This window comes from Ictalurus furcatus, chromosome 12 (genome assembly GCF_023375685.1).
Source record: "Ictalurus furcatus strain D&B chromosome 12, Billie_1.0, whole genome shotgun sequence".
In the NCBI taxonomy this organism is placed as follows: domain Eukaryota; kingdom Metazoa; phylum Chordata; class Actinopteri; order Siluriformes; family Ictaluridae; genus Ictalurus; species Ictalurus furcatus.
The window spans coordinates 29,022,516-29,041,397 of record NC_071266.1 but is presented as its reverse complement, the minus strand read 5'-3'; the positions used below and the strand labels follow the sequence as shown (position 1 = coordinate 29,041,397).

Sequence of the window (18,882 nt, the reverse complement as noted above, 5' to 3'; positions counted from 1 at the left end):
GTGGAGACTAAAAGGAGGTTAAAAATGGTATTTTTCAAACTTAAATCCTGTTATACAATCCTGTTAATCTTAGATGATTTAATAATGTAGTATATACATTCCCTTGTCCTGGACCATATTCTTTTTAGAAGACTTTGCATTGTAATGTTGATTACACTCATAGTGAGTAGCTTTTATTCATTAAACATCTTTAATTTCCATATGGTGTACAGTGAAGAAGCACATGTCTCTGCTCAGCTGTAATACACACATTGTCCTATTTCATCTTTTCCTGTTATAAATACTGAATGATTTACACCTGAATGCCCTATTCTGTGATGAGGTATAATCAGTCCATACAGGATTTCATGCGGTTGTTTTTTTGTGAATTGTTGTGGCCAGAAATGCTTGCTTTAGCTGCGGCTTTTTTCAAAATCAGTGATGCAATTTGCAGAGTTTTTGTGCTTTTTTGCAGAAAACTAGTTAATCGGCGAAATTGCAATTGCAGTGATATTTGTTGGTAATTGAGAGCTTTTAGCTGTACATATGTTTGACACCCAACCATATATATATATATATATATATATATATATATATATATATATATATATATATATATATATATATATATATATATATATATACACACACACACACATTTTATATACTTTTTCTCAGTAAATATATTTCCAATGAGGTTATTCACATGAAATTTTCTCCAGACATCAGTATTAACTCAAGAAATCCAGAAATATAAAGAATTCACAGCATTAAAGTCCATAAATAAAGTTAAATAAATAAACGAAGGGCTGCATGATTCTTTAATGATGCCAGCAGTCAAGAGATCTTTTAGATGCCTTCTTACATCATCAATATCAGCAGATCGCTCCCTGAAAGGTCTGAGGTCACTTAGCCTGATATGATGCTCCACTCCCTGTGCCAACCCCACATCCCATTCATCAACAGAGAACACTTTTTTTTTCTTTCCGACAGCTTCCGGCATAATTTTTTTCCCAGTCTGACCTTTCACACACAGATGCTTTTTGTCCTGTAATTGTAGCAAAGTGAACAATGTTATGTTTCTTTTCTTTAAAGTTTGATAATGTTTTTAAAAAATTCCTTCCATTGTTCAATTTGTATTTTTGGGTGGACTCTACCGGCCTTTAAAATAGAATCAAAAGCTTTAGTTACCTCAGTTGTGGCTTGTTTCATAACACACATACCCAGGCATATTTGGATACAATATGTATACACATTATCAGTGTGTATAGATAGTATAACAGTAAATTTTATGTTGTCATTACAAAAATCTTGTTACTTTTAATTTTGTAGATAATATTTTGTACAGACTGCACACGTCCTCTGCTAACCCGATTTTTAAAAAAATTGTAGCATCATTAACTCTCTTACGTATTTTTTCCACAATAGCTCTTTGCAAACTCTCAACATCATCATACAACCCAGGGTCTGACAGCATATAATATATATTCTTCATCAATCATTCAGTCATTTTGGAGTGTCAAGATGTAAGGGTCCACTCACTGGTCCAACGACGATATCCAATGATGTGGTAGAAGGATTCCCATGTGTTTCTGTCTTTTCGAAGCGATGTGAATACATTTAGATTATTAAACTTTTTATTACAATTCTCTTTGACTCTCTCTTAAATTTAATCTGACTCCATTTGTAAAAACCTCAATGTTGTATTTGTTTCCTAGTTATTTGTATTTTTGATACTTTTGATCTTCTACATTTGATTAATTCTAGTTTATTCTATATTTTAAATTGTGCTCGTTCATTCGGATTCCATGTCACTCAGAGTCTCGCACCGGCTGTGTACGTGGATCTCATGGTCACAAACTGGACAGTCTTGGTCATTAGCCAGAGGTTATTGACTAATACTATTTAGACGACCGCCCCATGTTTGCCCTTTCCTAAATAGTACTCTATTTAGTCCCCTTAGATAGTAACATTTAGTTCTAGTAACGTTATTTCTAGTCAGAGGTCATGACCACTAAAATCTACAGAGATAGACCAATAATATCCAAGTAAAATTAGCTGTATATCATTATGCCATAGGTTCATATGTACACGTTAACTAGAGAAATATTACAATAATCAGAGGTTTAGACTTCACCCTATTTAGACTTGGTCCATCAACTTGATGTTGTCCTAAATGGAAATTTCATATCGAGCCTGTACACACGAAGTACACTTAACGTCCAGTTGTTAGTCTGGACTCTAAAATCTCAGTTGGCGCGGCCCAATGCTCCACCTAAACCTGGATTTTAGCCTGTACTAACCTGGTCGCAGATTTGCGGTAACAAGGACTTAATGTAATCTACTAGAGACAATAATTTCAGAATAAGTCAGAATATAATCAAGTCTAAGAATTTATTTAACCAGGTATGAATACATCCAAATCCAATCCTATTAATAATAAGAAGAAAGAATTACATTCAACATTACGTTACAATCAAATTCAAAACATAAGAAAGTCAGAACATACATACCTGGTAGAGAAAACTACACACAGTAATCGTGTGGGAGATCTGTCAACAGATTCCCCCAGTCTTTGGCCAGCTCTCCCCTAAGTACCCAGATGTACTACAAACTTCTGCTCATCACAGTGAAATGTTGTTGTATCACCTCACACTGTCGTGGATTATTATTCAGAAACCTACATCTATAACACTAGAATCATTTTATATCATTTTATAGATGTTTCTGAAACAAAACATTGACGCCAAACTTTTGAATGATAATGTATATTTTTGTGAATTGCTACAAAACTATAAACAATAGTTTTGAACATGTGCATAAATCTGTTCCACCCCCCCCCCAAAAAATAAAGTCTTCTGAATAAAACCTGTAGAGTCCACAACACAATCTAATAAGTGGAGCAAGTGTCCATCTAATGTCCTTTAGTCTATCCATTCATCTAATGAACTTTATTTATCTATCTAACAGTTAGCAGGCTTGTCTTTTGGTTTGCTAATCTGCTAATTGTTTCAGAATTTACAACAGAAACATGCAATGAATTCAGTTCCTTTATTAATAATCTGAAGAACACATAAAGTGTGAGTCCTGACCTGACGTCTTCTGCTTGTTGTATATAGTGTTGTAATGGTTACTTAATTATAAATAAGTTCTCAGAGTTTAAAAATTAAAAGAGAAATCAGACACATGAGTAAACTTTACCTTTGAGCCAGTAGCAGCAGGAGTCTGTGGAGATTTTCCTAAAGAGCGGCATCTGGACTCTGATTTCATTATAAGAGGTGTAAAGAATCAGGACACTGGAAGAAAAAATACAGAGATTCATGACTCCAGAATCTCCACTAACCTGTTAACCAAGCAGCTCAGATGGTAAGTTTCAGATGAACTCACCTTTAGTGATGTTACGCACAGTGCATTCGGCCCCTTTATGCATTTGTGAAGGTTTTTTTGGTTCATGCATTGTAGGGTTAAATATCCAAAATCTAAAAGGTGTACATCATACCTGACACCTAGAGGAACACTTTACAGCTGGCTTCATGACTGTACATCATTCCCTTCAAATGCTATTGAGCTTTAAATTATGGTTTATTTTGTATATGAGCTCATGCAGTAATAAAATACATGGCAATTTTTATATATGATTTAATAGTTTTTGTTAATACGTTTGTTAATATCAAAAATGCGTGCATTATAACTGACACCTACATGAACACTTTACAGTTGGATGTGTGACTGTAAGTCATTCCCTTCAAATGCTATTGAAGTTAGAAACGTGTTTAACAATGTCATATGTAACTTTAGAGACGGTCCCTTAATTTCCGCATATCTGCGAATATCGAACGTCCAACATCAAGCCAACTCTATTCCAATAGGTCTACATAGCATGTGCAAACATTTACACCACATCTCCCCCTTTTAAGTTTTTCAAAACAATGATAATGAACATAGCTCTAAACTCAGCCCTTAAGCCATTCATTTCAGAACATTTAAGCAAAAAGGGTAAACTGTAAATTTTTCACACTACAGTAACATGGCAACAACTTATGGCATTTCCACATAAACATCAGTATATATTTTTTAAAATGTCCATTTTTTCCAAACTAAATCTTTCAGCTTTTTTATTTTATTTTATTTAATCTCTTTTATACAAGTCTAATCGACATGGTTTCACCACTTCACGGCCAGATCTGGTTCTGACTGTAGAGGAAGCTGGACCAGGTCCAGGTGTTGGTTGTTCAGGGGAAGACACAGCTGTGTGTGTCGGTGTAGGCATCTGAGTGTCCTGTGCGCTCACGGGTTTGTCCGTGGGCATAAGGTGATGACGGTTCCTCCGAACAGTCCCATGCGCCACATCCACCAGGTATGACCGGGGTGTTGAGTGTTCCCCCACCACAGTCCCTGTTACTTTAGCATCAGTCACCCACCCTTGTTCTCCCGGTGAGATGTTTCTGAGCTCATGTGCTCGGTGGCACTCACTGAAGCATTTTAAGTCCGCACTCCTTCTCTCTTTTTCCTTTGTAACGCCTGCTGCGCTGTTGGGGAGTGATGGGTTCAGTAGAGATGGGAGAGTCAGCACAGTAGAACGGTCCTAGCATCCCATTAGCAGTTGAACTGGACTGAAGCCGTTGTGAAGTGGGGTGACACAATATGCCAACAAGGCCAGATATGGATCTGCAGCCTTTTTGAGAAGGTTTTTGACATTTTGCACTGCCCGCTCTGCCTCTCCATTGCTTTGGGAGTATCGTGGACTGTTGGTCACGTGTTTGAATCCGTATGATGCAGCGAAGGCTGGCATGTGACTCCCTGAGAACTGTGGCCCATTATCACTCATTAGGATCTCAGGAATCCCATGGTGTACAAACAGATTTTAGATGGGCCAAAATGTCGGTAGCTTTTGTAATGCTGAGGTTTGCTATCTCAACATACCTTGAGTAATAGTCCACTACCAACAGATAGGTTTTCCCTTTTAGTGTGAACAGATCCGCCCCTAGTTTTTGCCAGGGTCTCTCTGGGAGGTCTGTTTGAATCAGTGGCTCTGTGTGGTTAGTACGTTCTTTAATGCATGTTCTACAGTTCAAAACAAGTTCGTTCAGTTGCTGGCTCAAACCCGGCCACCACACATTCTGCCATGCACAAGCTCTAAATTTTACCACACCTTGATGCCCCTCGTGCAGCTTGCTGAGGATGTCATTTCTTAGGGTTGCTGGGATGACCATCCTTGTCCCTTTTAACAAAAGCCCATCTTGAACTGTGAGGAAGGCTCGCTCTGCCCAGTACAGCTTTAAGGTGCCCTCACATGAGCTGAACTCTGGCCACCCATCCTGACACATGCCCATGACCTTGGAGCATCTTAAAGCAGACAGCGTGTGCTCCCTCAGATTGTCGATGTAGGAAGTGCTCATCATCATGTTTTCCATGATGCTATCCACATAGATATTTGTGCTCTCCATGACATTGTTTTTAATGGTGGCATGGTACAGCCAGCTCTCTTTAAATAAAGAGTGAGTTATACGCTGACTGATTAAAATATTCCACAGTAGATGTGGATGAAAATGGGGTCTTATTATGGTTTTATTCAGAAGATTTGTGCACATTCAAAACTATTGTTTGTAGTTTCGTAGCAATTCACAAAAATATACAATATTGTTCAAAAGTTTGGCGTCAGTGTTTTGTTTCAAAAACATCTATAAAATGATTGTAATACGATTCTAGTGTTATAGATGTAGGTTTCTGAATAATAATCTATGACAGTGTGAGGTGATACAACAACATTTCACTGTGATGAACAGAAGTTTGTAGTCTGTTCTCTGAGAGCTCCAGAGCCACAGTTCTGCCACTTTTGGGTAATATCCATATTTTCAGGTCTTTTCTCTTCATAATGATGAGCCAGAAAAGAGTGCTGCTTAATGGTTGCCATTTATTCCAGTCCATTTTACTTCCACAGACAAGAACAAAAGAATAATGTGTGAGCCAGAAGATTTAAAAAAGCGAATTCTCTGTAACCCACTCCCACCCACCCCCATGCACACAAACACTTACAGCCCTAACCCTATGAGAGTGAATGCAAACTGTCAGTGTTGTCATTTTACATGCACTAACCCCACACTCTTAGGACTGTTTTGTGCTTTCCGTCGATTTTTGTGCATTAAAACGGAACAAGCAGCAATGAGGTGACCAGATTCGCGACAGTTAAAACATTCACGGGACTCACTAGCACTTTTAGGTGCGCTCACAGGAGCGTTCGAGCTGTAGCTGCGATCAGAAATATCACGACGCGGAGGGGAAAATACAGTTTTGTGCATGAGCACAAACTCCTCAGCCAAAACGGCAGCATCAGCGAGCGAAGAGACTTTTTGCTCATTCAAATAAACCACAGTTTTGTCAGAAATACAAGTCTTAAATTCTTCAAGCAGGATCAATTCTTTTAACTGATCAAAAGTAACAACCTTACTTGTGGCGCACCACTTATCAAATAACACAGACTTTTCATGCGCAAACTCAACATATGTTTGGCTGGCGGTTTTGGCATGCTTTCGAAATTTCTGCCGATAAGCTTCGGGGACAAGTTCATATGTCCATAACACAGCCGATTTAACCGTTTCATACTCCAAGCTTTGTTCCAACGTTAGAGCAGAACATACTTCTTGAGCTTTTCCCACAAACTTGCACTGTAGCAATAAAGACCAAATATTTCTAGGCCACTGCAACATGGCGGCAATGCGCTCAAACACAGGGAAATAGGTGTCCACCTCACTTTCCCTAAACATAGGAACTAATGCAATGTGTTTACTAACATCAAAACCAGCAGGACTTACAGACGAGCTGCCACGATGCGCAAGCTCTAGCACAGGCGATGACTGATGAACAGGTAGAGGAAGCGCAGGTGCAGGAGACGCAGGTGAACTGGGAGCTGGCCTATTTCGCAGTGCCAACTCTAACTCCAGCTCCTTCAGCTTTATCTCATTCTTGGTTTCCAGCTCCAGTGTTTGGAACTGCAGTAGCTGAGTTTGGTACTGCTGACGACTTAACTCAAGGTCAAGTTTCTTTAGTTGCAGCGCGAGCATGGGTTCCTCTAATGGAGAGTCTACTACCGTGGGATCTATGCGACTCAGTTCCTCGGGCTTGGCCCCAGCCTCCGCTGCAGCCAGATCCTCAGAACCACTGATGCAACACCCGCCTTGGTAGGCTCAAGCATGACTCGCTGTTTTACAAGCTCCTCATACAGCAGCTTTTTGAGGTCTCGCTTAGTGGCGCTCCATGCAACCAATATGCTGTAAAAGTATGCAAGGAGCTACAGATCATCCTTACGGCATCGCTCAAACTGCTCTAACGTGGGACAAATGCTAAACTGATCCAGGTTAAATTTAGTAGCCATATCTTTTAACCTGTACACACACACACCCCACCACAAAGACAAAACCACCAGACAAATGTGCAAAAAGAGAAACGGGACGAAACGAGAAACAGGACAAAACGAGGGAAAGCACAGGATAAGCCCCCAATTCTGTTATGCCGGATGAACACAGGATGAGCCCCCAATTCCCCCAATTGACAGGATGAGCCCCCAATTCTGTTACGACCTGGTCTAGGTCGGGCCGCAACATACAATAAAATAAAAAAAAGAAAAGGGTTGGCGAGACCAACATTGCGTTTGTTTAGTTTATTCGCCAAACGGAGCACCATATATATATATATATATATATATATATATATATATATATATATATATATATATATATATAATGTATGTATTTATAGTGGTTTAAATCTTCAGAAGTCGGCCAGGCCAAACTAATAAGCAAAAATTCCCTCTAACTTTACCAAAGAAAACTAACTAACCTACAAGAAAAGAAAACAAAAACACACCATCTTCCCTCACTCCCTAGCTAACCCAAAAACAGGAGAAAAGAAGAATCAACATAAATGGCGCTGACTTCCTACAAACCACTCTTAACCGTGCACTATATACAGACGTGACTATTAGTGGGTTAATTAACAAAAAAATAATATGTACATATATATACACAAGGGTATCACATGAATCGTAACGGGGCAGAGCATAAACAAAGTCAAAACAGGTATAAGGTCGTACACAGGCAAAATAGTCATACACAGGCGAAAAGCACATCTCTGTATACACAAAGCAATGGCAATGATCTGCCCTGGGATGGAGACTGACGAGGCTTAAATACACTACCGGAAACGGGCAGGCAACCAATCCTGTCGCACAAGGCTGGAGCAGGCGTAGACAAGACATGATCGTCCAGTAGCATCTGAATATTTATAAATATAACATTTTACATTTTTAAAAAGAAATTACACAACTATGAGAAAACCTGTTTATGATTTCCATTATGGAGATTTTTTTTTTATCATTATTAAGGAAAGTATAAACTTGGTGCAATATTAAACATGAGATTTAACAAAGTGAAGGGGTCATCAAATACAGACCCCTGATCATGTACTCTCTCAATGCTCCATTCACTGTATATCCATGATTGTGATAGTGATCCTGCATAAAAGACTTGCAGGTCATACAAACATCATCTTACTTCTTAAAAGGAACATATATACACAACTAAAATCCATTCATTGATCTTACAGTGTAACCATTATCCCAATCAGTGTTGCAACAAAGCCGAAAAACACATCCAGAACACTGGGTTCAAGGGACCATGGATTAGATGCAGTTCCATCAGAGGATGTTCAAAAGGCATATATGGGTGTGGTGGTCAGGCATCCCCATACTTTTGGCCATATAGTGTAGTTATCTGTAATTAATTAAACACTGCAAAGACGGAGCAACTTGGACCAGAATTATCTCTTCAAATTGCCTATAAACACATCCATCTTCTGTTAGCTTGGAAATGTGTCCAGTTCAATAGTATGCACAGCATGACATTTTAGAAAAGAAATTCTAGCTCGCATTTAAAAATCAATTAAAATTGAACATGTCGCTATATGTATAATACAATGCCTCTGTTTAGGGTTGCGTTTGCTTATGTCAAAGGGAGATGTCAGAGTCATGTGCCTCACTCAGAGGTCTGGATTGGTTGATTACAGTAGGGGGAAACCAGGAAAATGACAATCATGAATTCTGCTCAAATGTAGACCGTAAGCAATATAGTCCTGCGCAATAGAATACTACTTTCCATGACAAATAACATATAATAATTTGATGCCAGAATTTCTCTTTAGCTCCCTTTAAATTATATATATATATATATATATATATATATATATATATATATATATATATATATATATATATAAATTATATATATATTGTTGAGTTTTCCCTGGAATTCCTTATCCCAGTGTTCTGTGTTTTACCCGCTACTCTGTCATTCAATTGATAGAGTTAATTCGTCTTACCTCCTCAGGAAGTGAAGCTTCCGTGCCTCTGGGCTCGAGAACCTTTTGAAGTCCTTTCTCTTCTCTGAAGACGTCGAAAACAAAAGGAGTCGTACTTTTGCAGTGAGATATACGAATCATCCTTTATATGGACTTCGTTTTATTAACGTAAAGAACAAAAGGATTACAATTACCTTTAACTCAAGATATAAAGAAAAATAAAATAAAGAAAAGCCTTAGACCACGCAGAATCTGAATAGTGGTTTTCTTTTCCAAGAACTTAAAAACAACCAAACGTTCACCCGAGAAGTGGCAACTCTATGCTGGCTTCTTCCAAGTATTTATACCTTTATCTATTTCGGTTTCAGGCGCTAGGGTTTAAGCTTGATGCTCAAAATATCATGTGGTTTTTGTGCACGAGCTCACTTTCTGAAGAGAAAAACTTAGAATATAGCAGTCTTTTCACAGAAAAGCGTACAGTGCTAGCTCGCTTTCTTAAGAGAAAACAAGAATGTAGCAGTTATTTCTCAGAAAACCGTACAGCATAAAGTTCAACATATTGGTAAAGAATGCTAACTTGCTTTCTTAAGAGAAAAACAGAATGTAAGCCCTTAATTGAAGAGTGCTTACTTGCTGTCTTAAGAGAAAAACAGGAAGGTGTGTTGTTTGAGAAAGCAAGATGCATGTTCTTTTATGGTTCTCTGACATGCTTCAGTTTTATATCAATTTGGTTTATCAATCTTTCCAGTTCATTCACCCGTGTAGTAAAAGCAGAGGACCTTGGCCTCTCAACACAGGTGTGCGCTTTTTTCATTTTCTCAGTGTATTTTTGCCCATATCTCTGATTTAGTCGTCTAATGGTTTCAGCAAGTCTAAATTTAGCACAGTCTTTTAACATTACAGCTTCGGCCCCCTTTCTATTCAGGGCACTCCTTATATTATCACATTTCTTCATTAAACAATTATTTTCCAATATTAGTTCCTCAGTTCTCTTAACATCCAGCGTGTCGAGTTGTAAACCTCGCAGGTCCTGTTGGAGAACGTCAGGATCAGCCTTCTCAGCGGAACATTTTCCACTCCGTGTTCCTCCATATCGCTGGATACCTTGGGGCAGGATTGTTCCCTTTTTTCTTCATGGACCTGTTTTTCTCCTGACGTGATTGTATTTCCCTGGGCTGTCAAGGTTGAGGTTCTTTACATAGTTTAATCATAAAACATATTTCAAGGCAGTTATAATATATGAACATATTATATCAGCTTGTATTTACATTAAGCAAGAAATAACGGCAGGGCTGAGACTACAAATTCCGGAGATCCAGGTCTCCTAGAACAATATATATTTAAAAACATGTATCATAAATTGACAAATTCACGTGTCAAGAGCTGATGGCTTTATGTTAGAGCACTTGTGTTGCCTTAATGATCGTGCATAAGTATAGCTCCTTCCACAGTGTCCACAGAGGTACGGCTTCTGTCCTGTATGACACTGCTGGTGGCTGTGGAAGGTACTCTGGTCACGAAAACTTTTCCCACACTGTGAGCAGTGATAAGGCTTCTCTCCTGTGTGAATGCGCTGGTGTGTCCGAAGATTACCCTCTTGATTAAAACTCTTCCCACACTGTCCACAGTGATACGGCTTCTCTCCTGTGTGAACACGGTGGTGTTGTTGGAGATGACTTTCTTGTGTAAAACTCTTCCCACACTGTGAGCAGTGATACGGCCTCCCTCCTGTGTGAATGAGCTCATGTCGTTGGAGATGATTTTGACGAGTAAAACTATTTCCACACTGTGAGCAGTGATATGGCTTCTCTCCCGTGTGAATGCGCTTGTGTACTTGGAGATTACTCTGGGAAGTAAAACTCTTCCCACACTGTGAGCAGTGATACGGCTTCTCTCCTGTGTGAATGCGCTCGTGTTGTTGGAGATGACTCTGACAAGTAAAACTCTTCCCACACTGTGAGCAGTAATACGGCCTCTCTCCTGTGTGAATGCGCTCATGTTGTTGGAGATGACTTTGACGAGTAAAACTATTTCCACACTGTGAGCAGCGATACGGCTTCTCTCCTGTGTGAATGCGCTGGTGCTGTTGGAGATGACTCTGACAAATAAAACTCTTCCCACACTGTCCACAATGATGCGGCTTGTCTTCTGTGTGAATGCATTTGTGATTTTTAAGATGTTGAGTTTTAGTAAAACTCTTCCCACAATCTGAGCAGTTGTACATCTGGAAAACACAAAATTATTCAAGATGCTTAAAATTTTTTAGATTTTGTCCCCATGTGGTTATAGAATTGTTACTGGTAACATCTCCTACAACACTGTAATACAGTTTCCTCACCAAATCACCCACCGTTAATGGCTACAGCACCCTGAAATTTAGGTATGCAGATGGAGCTGCTAAATTACTAACAACAAAACGCACAACATAAATAAAAGCAAGGTGTAATATAAGGTGGAGTGAGTGACTCACATTTTTTGAATATATACATACTTTATACAAGTAAACCAGGAAAACTTCAGAGTGAACCAAGGCCAAAGCAACAAACAAAAAACGCTGTTTTAAGGAAACTAACTTAACTAAAAACAAAAACAAACAAAAGACCATCAGTTTCCCTAAACACCCTTACCAAAACAGAGACAAAACCCACACTCAATAGAAATGGCAGTCACACCCCTACCACCAGTGAATAGATACAGTATTTGATATTTACAAAAATTCAGCAGTGAGCCCAGGGTCAGGAGGGTTACTTTAAAAATGTATTTTGTTACACTTACAAATTACTTCAAAAAATAATTTAATCAGTAATGTAATCTAACCATCACAATATAAAAGTAGTCATCAGATTACTTTTGGATTACTTCAAGGTCACATATGTAAATAAAGTCAAGAGAAAAGCAATATGTTTAGAGCTTAAAAACATGTTCAATGTTTGGATTTCTTTTAATACAATAAGTAAATTTGTTGCTCATGTGAGTCACAACTGGCAAGAGAGAACCAGAACTATAATCATGCAGATATCTATATTGTGTTGTCAAAAGCAGGGCTCCAGACAAAAAAAAAAAAAAAAAATTATTAAGGAGACATTGGCTCCTATAAGGAAAAAAAAATATATTAAAAAAAAACAGGCAGTAGATGATTTTTTTTTAAGTGCCACATGAATGAACACCAGTCATCCCATCATGTGTGTACGTCTGGCCTCCTTTTACAGCGTCAGCATTTTCATTCAAGTTCACTTAAAGTGGGAACTGAACGTCATGAAGTTCACATGAACAAGACACTGTGTTAACAATGTTTTTTGTACCACACTCTGCGATTACATAGTCATGAACTTTTTTGGTTAAAAAAAAAAAAATCTAATAAAAAAATGGCACACTTATAGCGCTTTTATTCAAAGCGCTTTACACTGTGTCTCATTCACCCATTCACACACACACACCAACTGTAGCAGAGCTGCCATACAAGGCGCTAACTTGCCATCGGGAGCAACTTGGGGTTCAGTGTCTTGCCCAAGGACACTTCGGTATGTGGAGTCATGTGGACCAGGAATCCAACCCTACAATTAGTGGACAACCCGCTCCACCACCAAACATTATCTGCACGTGATGATCATACCTGAGCCATGCAAACTCTTGAATCCAAGAAGTCTTAAAATGCCTTTCTGATGATGATCCTCAGTATCTCCATTGTTTTCTCTCTCATGCTGGCACTACTGGAGCCTGCTTTTTTTATTAGCAGGTGTGCCATCAGCATTGGTGCTCAACAGAGATGAGGATTGTTTGGAAAAATCGGATATTTTCAGTTTTGACATGTCTTTCTGACATGGAAAGCTGATCCTTGCTTTCCCTGTGCGTATTCATGCGCATCTTCTCATTTTATTACGTCAACAGAACAAATGATGTGATAGGCCACTCCTCACAGGACACGCAATTAAAAAGACATTACATGCAAATTTTTTAAATCAAAACATTTAATTCCTTGGGTTTTAAATGAAAACAATTGTAATCCTGATAGTATTCCCATTTTTTTACAAAATGTACCTGTAATGTGATTACTTTGTTTTTTGACATAACCAACAGTTACCAGTTTGTTGTACCCTGATTATGTAACATTGTTACGTATATTCCGCTACTCCCAAAGCCAGAGTGTGACTATTTACAAATCCAGGCAGCAAAAAGAAAGAAAGGACAGATCGAGCTCAGAGACTGGACAGGCACAGATGAAAAAAAACAGAAATACGGAGCGGAGTAGCGAGCACAACCACAATTGACAAGTGAGCATCTGCAAAACGAAGCTGTGGGCACCGGCTTTCTTCGCTGTTAAATACTATTGCCCATCGATGACAACATGCACACATGAACTGGAGCAAGACTGTCACCAAGGTACACTTACAAATCTTGCAAAGCCATTAACAGGACAAGGGTCTCCTCCTTGATGGTGCTGTAGTTACAGTTGCAATCAAAGTTATTCAACCCCCATTGCAAATCAGGTTTATTGTCAAAACTTAAATAATTTTGAGACTGCAGAAGTCATTATAAGTTGTATTTTCAGTTGAATTTGGGGAAACCACTTGAAGCATTCGTTGTGTTGAACTATTTCAATTGCTTGCGTTTGATTTGTTCATTGCAAACAGCTGAAAGGCTGTCAATTCTGACACTAAACCTGATTTGCAATGGGGGTTGAATAGTTTGATTGCAACTATATGTTTTCTTTTGTCAGGGGGAGTGTCCTGTGTCTCACTCGGAGATTAAATCCGTATCGTTGTGTTGCATGCTTGGTAGTGTAGCGTTCGGGTGAAATGAAGAAAACGACAAAATCTTGAATTCAATTAAGAAAATCATTACATCATGAAAGTGGACAGTAAGCAATACAGTCCCACGCAATATAATACTACATCTACACACTACATTATAATTTTATGCCAGAATTTCCTTTAAAAAAAATTAAAAGATGTATCTTACTTTGACAAATTCACATGTCAACAGATGATGGCTTTATCTTAGAGCACGTGGGAGTCCTTAATGAACTTGAACGAGTATAGCTCCATCCACATTGTCCGCAGAGGTACGGCTTCTGTCCGGTACGACACTGTTGGTGGCTGTAGAGGGCACTCTGGGCACGAAAACTCTTCGCACACTGTGAGCAGTGATACAGCTTCTCTCCCATGTGAATTCGCTCGTGTCTTTCGAGAGTACTCGGACAAGCAAAACTCTTCCCCCACTGTCCAGTGATACGGCTTCTCTCCTGTATGAATGCGCTTGTGGTATTCGAGACCATGTCATTTAGTAAAACTCTTCCCGCAATCTGAGCAGTGGTACATCTGGAAAACATAATAAAATTTATTCAAGAGTCAAATACTTTTAGATTTTGTCTCCATGTGGTTATGGAATTGTTGTTGAATATTTTACTAATATAAAAACCACTGTGACTGATCATTTTTATGGGCAAAGATGAACAAGACAGTTGATCTAACTTACACATCATTTCTCAGCACTAATCACTCAGAAATAGTTAATATAGTATACAGTCAGGCCAATAACTATTTGGAGAATGACAATTTTCGTAAGCTTGCCTCTGCACACCACCACAATGGATTTGAAATTAAGCATTCAAGATGTGATTGAAGTGTAGTCATTCCGCTTTAATAAAAATATTGCATTACCCATTTAGGAACTACAGCCAATTTTTATTTTATCTTTTTCTTCCACAGTCCCTCCATTTTCACAAGCTTAAAGTTGGACAAACTAACAATAATATACAGTATCTCACAAAAGTGAGTACACCCCTCACATTTTTGTAAATATTTGATTATATCTTTTCATGTGACAACACTGAAGAAATGACACTTTGCTACAATATAAAGTGAGTGTACAGCTTGTGTAGCAGTGTAAATTTGCTGTCCCCTCAAAATAACTCAACACACAGTCATTAATGTCTAAACCGCTGGCAACAAAATGAGTACACCCCTAAGTGAAAATGTCCAAATTGGGCCCAAAGTGTCAATATTTTCTGTGGCCACCATAATTTTCCAGCACTGCCTTAACCCTCTTGGGCATGGAGTTCACCAGAGCTTCACAGGTTGCCACTGGAGTCCTCTTCCACTCCTCCATGACGACATCACGGAGCTGGTGGATGTTAGAGACATTCTGCTCCTCCACCTTCCGTTTGAGGATGCCCCACAGATGCTCAATAGGGTTTAGGTCTGGAGACATGCTTGGCCAGTGCATCACCTTCACCCTCAGCTTCTTTAGCAATTTATTTTAAACACGTGTTTTAACAGTGCAGACACGGAGTGCAATATCTGTAATCTCACATTCCTAACAATGTTTTAAATTATAAATAAGTTCTCAGAGTTTACCTCACACTGTCGTGGATTATTATTCCTATTTATATTATTGGGTCATTCTACAGAAACGTGCACTTTTGGAATGGCAGAATGTCTTAAAATGTATTTATTTTTTTAACATTTAAACTTTGACCACATTATTACTTAAATCATTGGCTGTATGAATACACTTAAATGACAGCTTAATGATTTTTTTCTTTTTCTGTGCATTTATTTAAAGATGGCATGCACCGTCTATTTGTCACTGGTGTTACCTTACTCATTTGGCAATAATAAAGGCCTTCATAAAATATTATTTTTCAATCTCTTCAGCACATGTAGGCAGAGGTAAAGAATAACATTGATAATGCAACAAATTAGAAGATTATTTTTTTATTTAGATTTGTTATGGTTTGTTAAGTGTGGTTGAATGATATTTTTTCAGTTGCACAACCATGAATTACCTATAAAAATATTTAAAAATAACTGTTATAAACAAGTAATGATGCAATCCTTGGAATCTGAACTCTTGAGTGTAGCAAAATATAATGTCTATAAAATTATCATCATGTCAAACATGACACATTTTATTTAATGATACAGAAAAAAAAAAACCACAGTAACACCAGTGACACAATGAAACACCAGTGACATATATGACCAAAAATCCTTATTCCTCAATTCTAATTAAAAAATTGTTTCATTTGGCATTCAGTCAAACTCACTGACAATAGGTCAAAACACTTGAACATTCATAAACAGCAGTTTAAGCACATTTGAACTCAAGAGTAACAATTAAAAAGGCCCAACAAAGACCATAATCTAAACTGCAGTTATCTGTGACTATTTTTTATGTCATGCTATGTTACTAGGTTATAACTAGAGGGGTAAACTGTCCCCATTTTACAATTTATGTTGCCTTATTTCACTTGGCTAGCTGTCTCAGAATGATCTCCCAGAACCTCTGATCAATTTCAGCTGAACACCTATTCAGTGCTAGTGGCTCTGGAATCAGGCACATGATTTGGTCATCATGATACCAGTTAATATCACCTCTAGGGCTCAGCCAGAAGAACTTATTCACTCCATTTCGGTGCATGCACTTCCACAATATTTTCCTCCACCTTCAATATTATGCCAGAGTAGGGTTCATCATCATAGCAAACAACACACCATTGCCTACTGTGATGGTGTTCAATGACACTGGGTCTAAACTCTTCATCCATTTCATCAATTGCATCCATAGCTACAAGAGTTACCTCTTCTAGACCATAGCATAAACAGTCAAACATTCCCTCAGCAGCCTGGCAGAAATAGCTGATGTACCTGTATTTTAGAATGCCATGCAAATCACTGAGGACCTCATGCATCCTCATTGTGCCCTTGATGGTGAACAGGGACACTTCTTTCAAACCTTCACCCTTCTTCTCAACTTCCTCCTCACTTACATATAAGAGTTTAACCTTGCCTGTATCTTTCAGCAGTTGGAAAAAGGTCTGTACATTTGGGATATCTCTACCTTGCCTAAATAATGTGTCTGCCCTTCTTTTCAGTGCAGCCCCCACTCCATCTGGTGCACCCTTTCCGTTACTTACCTCAAAGAAGTTCCACATCACTGTTGAGAAACTCTTTGGTGTTGTTCAGTGACTATCATATAAAAGTTTGCACAGTACTTGTATTGGGTGGCAGGTTCATCACTAAAAAAAAGTGAAGGTTTTGGACATTAGTGTGGTCTTTCGCCAGGAACTGAAGATTAGGGTCCAAATGAGCCCATATAGCTGGTGGGTCATGCCTTCTGCTGGGGGAGATCGTGCAGAAGGGCATGGGGTCCTTGTTTGCCAGATCCCTACGCTGCCTGTACTGCTGCTGCTTCTCAGCTGCACTCAATTTAGCCATAACTGTGCAAAGGAGCATTAACAATGAGAAAGACATTATAATCCTGAAAACTGAGTGATATTCTATGCAAACGAACTCAAGGAACAGCTTTGAATAAAATTTATTTATACATGGGAGTCACTGGTGTTACTCGTCATCACTGGTGTTACCTATAAGTAAGGAAACACCAGTGACGGTAACACCAGTGACAATTTTCATGAAAAATGCATTTTAAAAAATGGCTGCCACAGGGCCTCAAGCCACATGTTGTAAATCATGGCATACACACTAAAATATGTAATTTGATACATTTGAATTCAATTTTTTTTTTAACATTTCCCTAAGAATAAAGTAGGTCATACCAGTGACCTCAACTAAAAGCTTCGTATGAAATCATGATATAAATGACAACATTTCTAATAACTAAAAAGAGACAGTGGACTTACCATGTGCCTTTCTTCATAGATCCTCAGGGAAGAGGTCACAGGAAGTCAAATTATGACATCAATATGATTTCTTAGTTCGATATAAGAGACTATTATTTTAGAGACTTTTACGGTAACACCAATGACATGACTCTAGGGGACAACTGCTTTTATTATATATTTTATTATATTTATTTGACATTTAGTTTTTTTTAAGTCATTTATATCACGTATTTGATAGTTATGCATACATTATTGTTGTTTAAATGGTAAAAAACATGTTTCAGACTTCAAAATACAGCACTCAACCTCTATACATGACAGTGGGGACAAGCACTTTTATGGTGCTTGGAATTCTATATAATTGATTAAAAAACAAATATAACAAGATTGATGGCTCAAGAAGGTGTAACTGTTCAAATAACATTGTTTTACTTTAAAATATAAATACATTGTAACAATGAAGTGTTTTTGCAAGTATAATAAGTCTGTGAAGTCCAGGGACAGAAAAATGCACATATCCGTAGAGTGACCCTTTTATAGAGAATGATTATATTATAGATTTTTTCTCTCTCTGTCTGTCTCTCTGTCTGTCTGTATCTATCTATCTATCATTTTATTTATTTATTTATATATATATATATATATATATATATATATATATATATATATATATATATATATATTATATTACATAGACGGTCCCTTAATTTCCACATATCTGTGAATATCGAACATCCGACGTCAAGCCGACTTTATACCAGTTGTAGACCTGGGGAGCAGGGGACGCTTGAGAGGTAACACGAAGAGGGATGTGCATTGTTGCATGTGGGCTTACGTTGCTGTTATTAAAAAGCACACGGCTGAAATGAAATGATCTCTTTATTATTCCACATTCTCAGAAACGGTAACGTGACGCATGTATCAAG

General features: G+C 38.1%; 1 protein-coding gene across 1 annotated transcript in view; it reads right to left on the bottom strand.

Moving 5' to 3' along the window:
* Window positions 1-18,882, bottom strand: part of LOC128616294 (zinc finger protein 420-like) — a 45,435-nt gene that overhangs the window by 14,604 nt on the left and 11,949 nt on the right. Inside the window, exons 7-10 of the mRNA XM_053638869.1 lie at window positions 10,704-14,648; window positions 6,428-7,137; window positions 5,127-5,464; window positions 4,453-4,592 (exon numbers count right to left, since the gene is read on the bottom strand). Of these exons, the coding sequence (XP_053494844.1) occupies window positions 4,453-4,592; window positions 5,127-5,464; window positions 6,428-7,137; window positions 10,704-11,554 (2,039 nt within the window). The 5' untranslated portion in view covers window positions 11,555-14,648. The remainder of the gene's footprint in view (window positions 1-4,452; window positions 4,593-5,126; window positions 5,465-6,427; window positions 7,138-10,703; window positions 14,649-18,882) is intronic.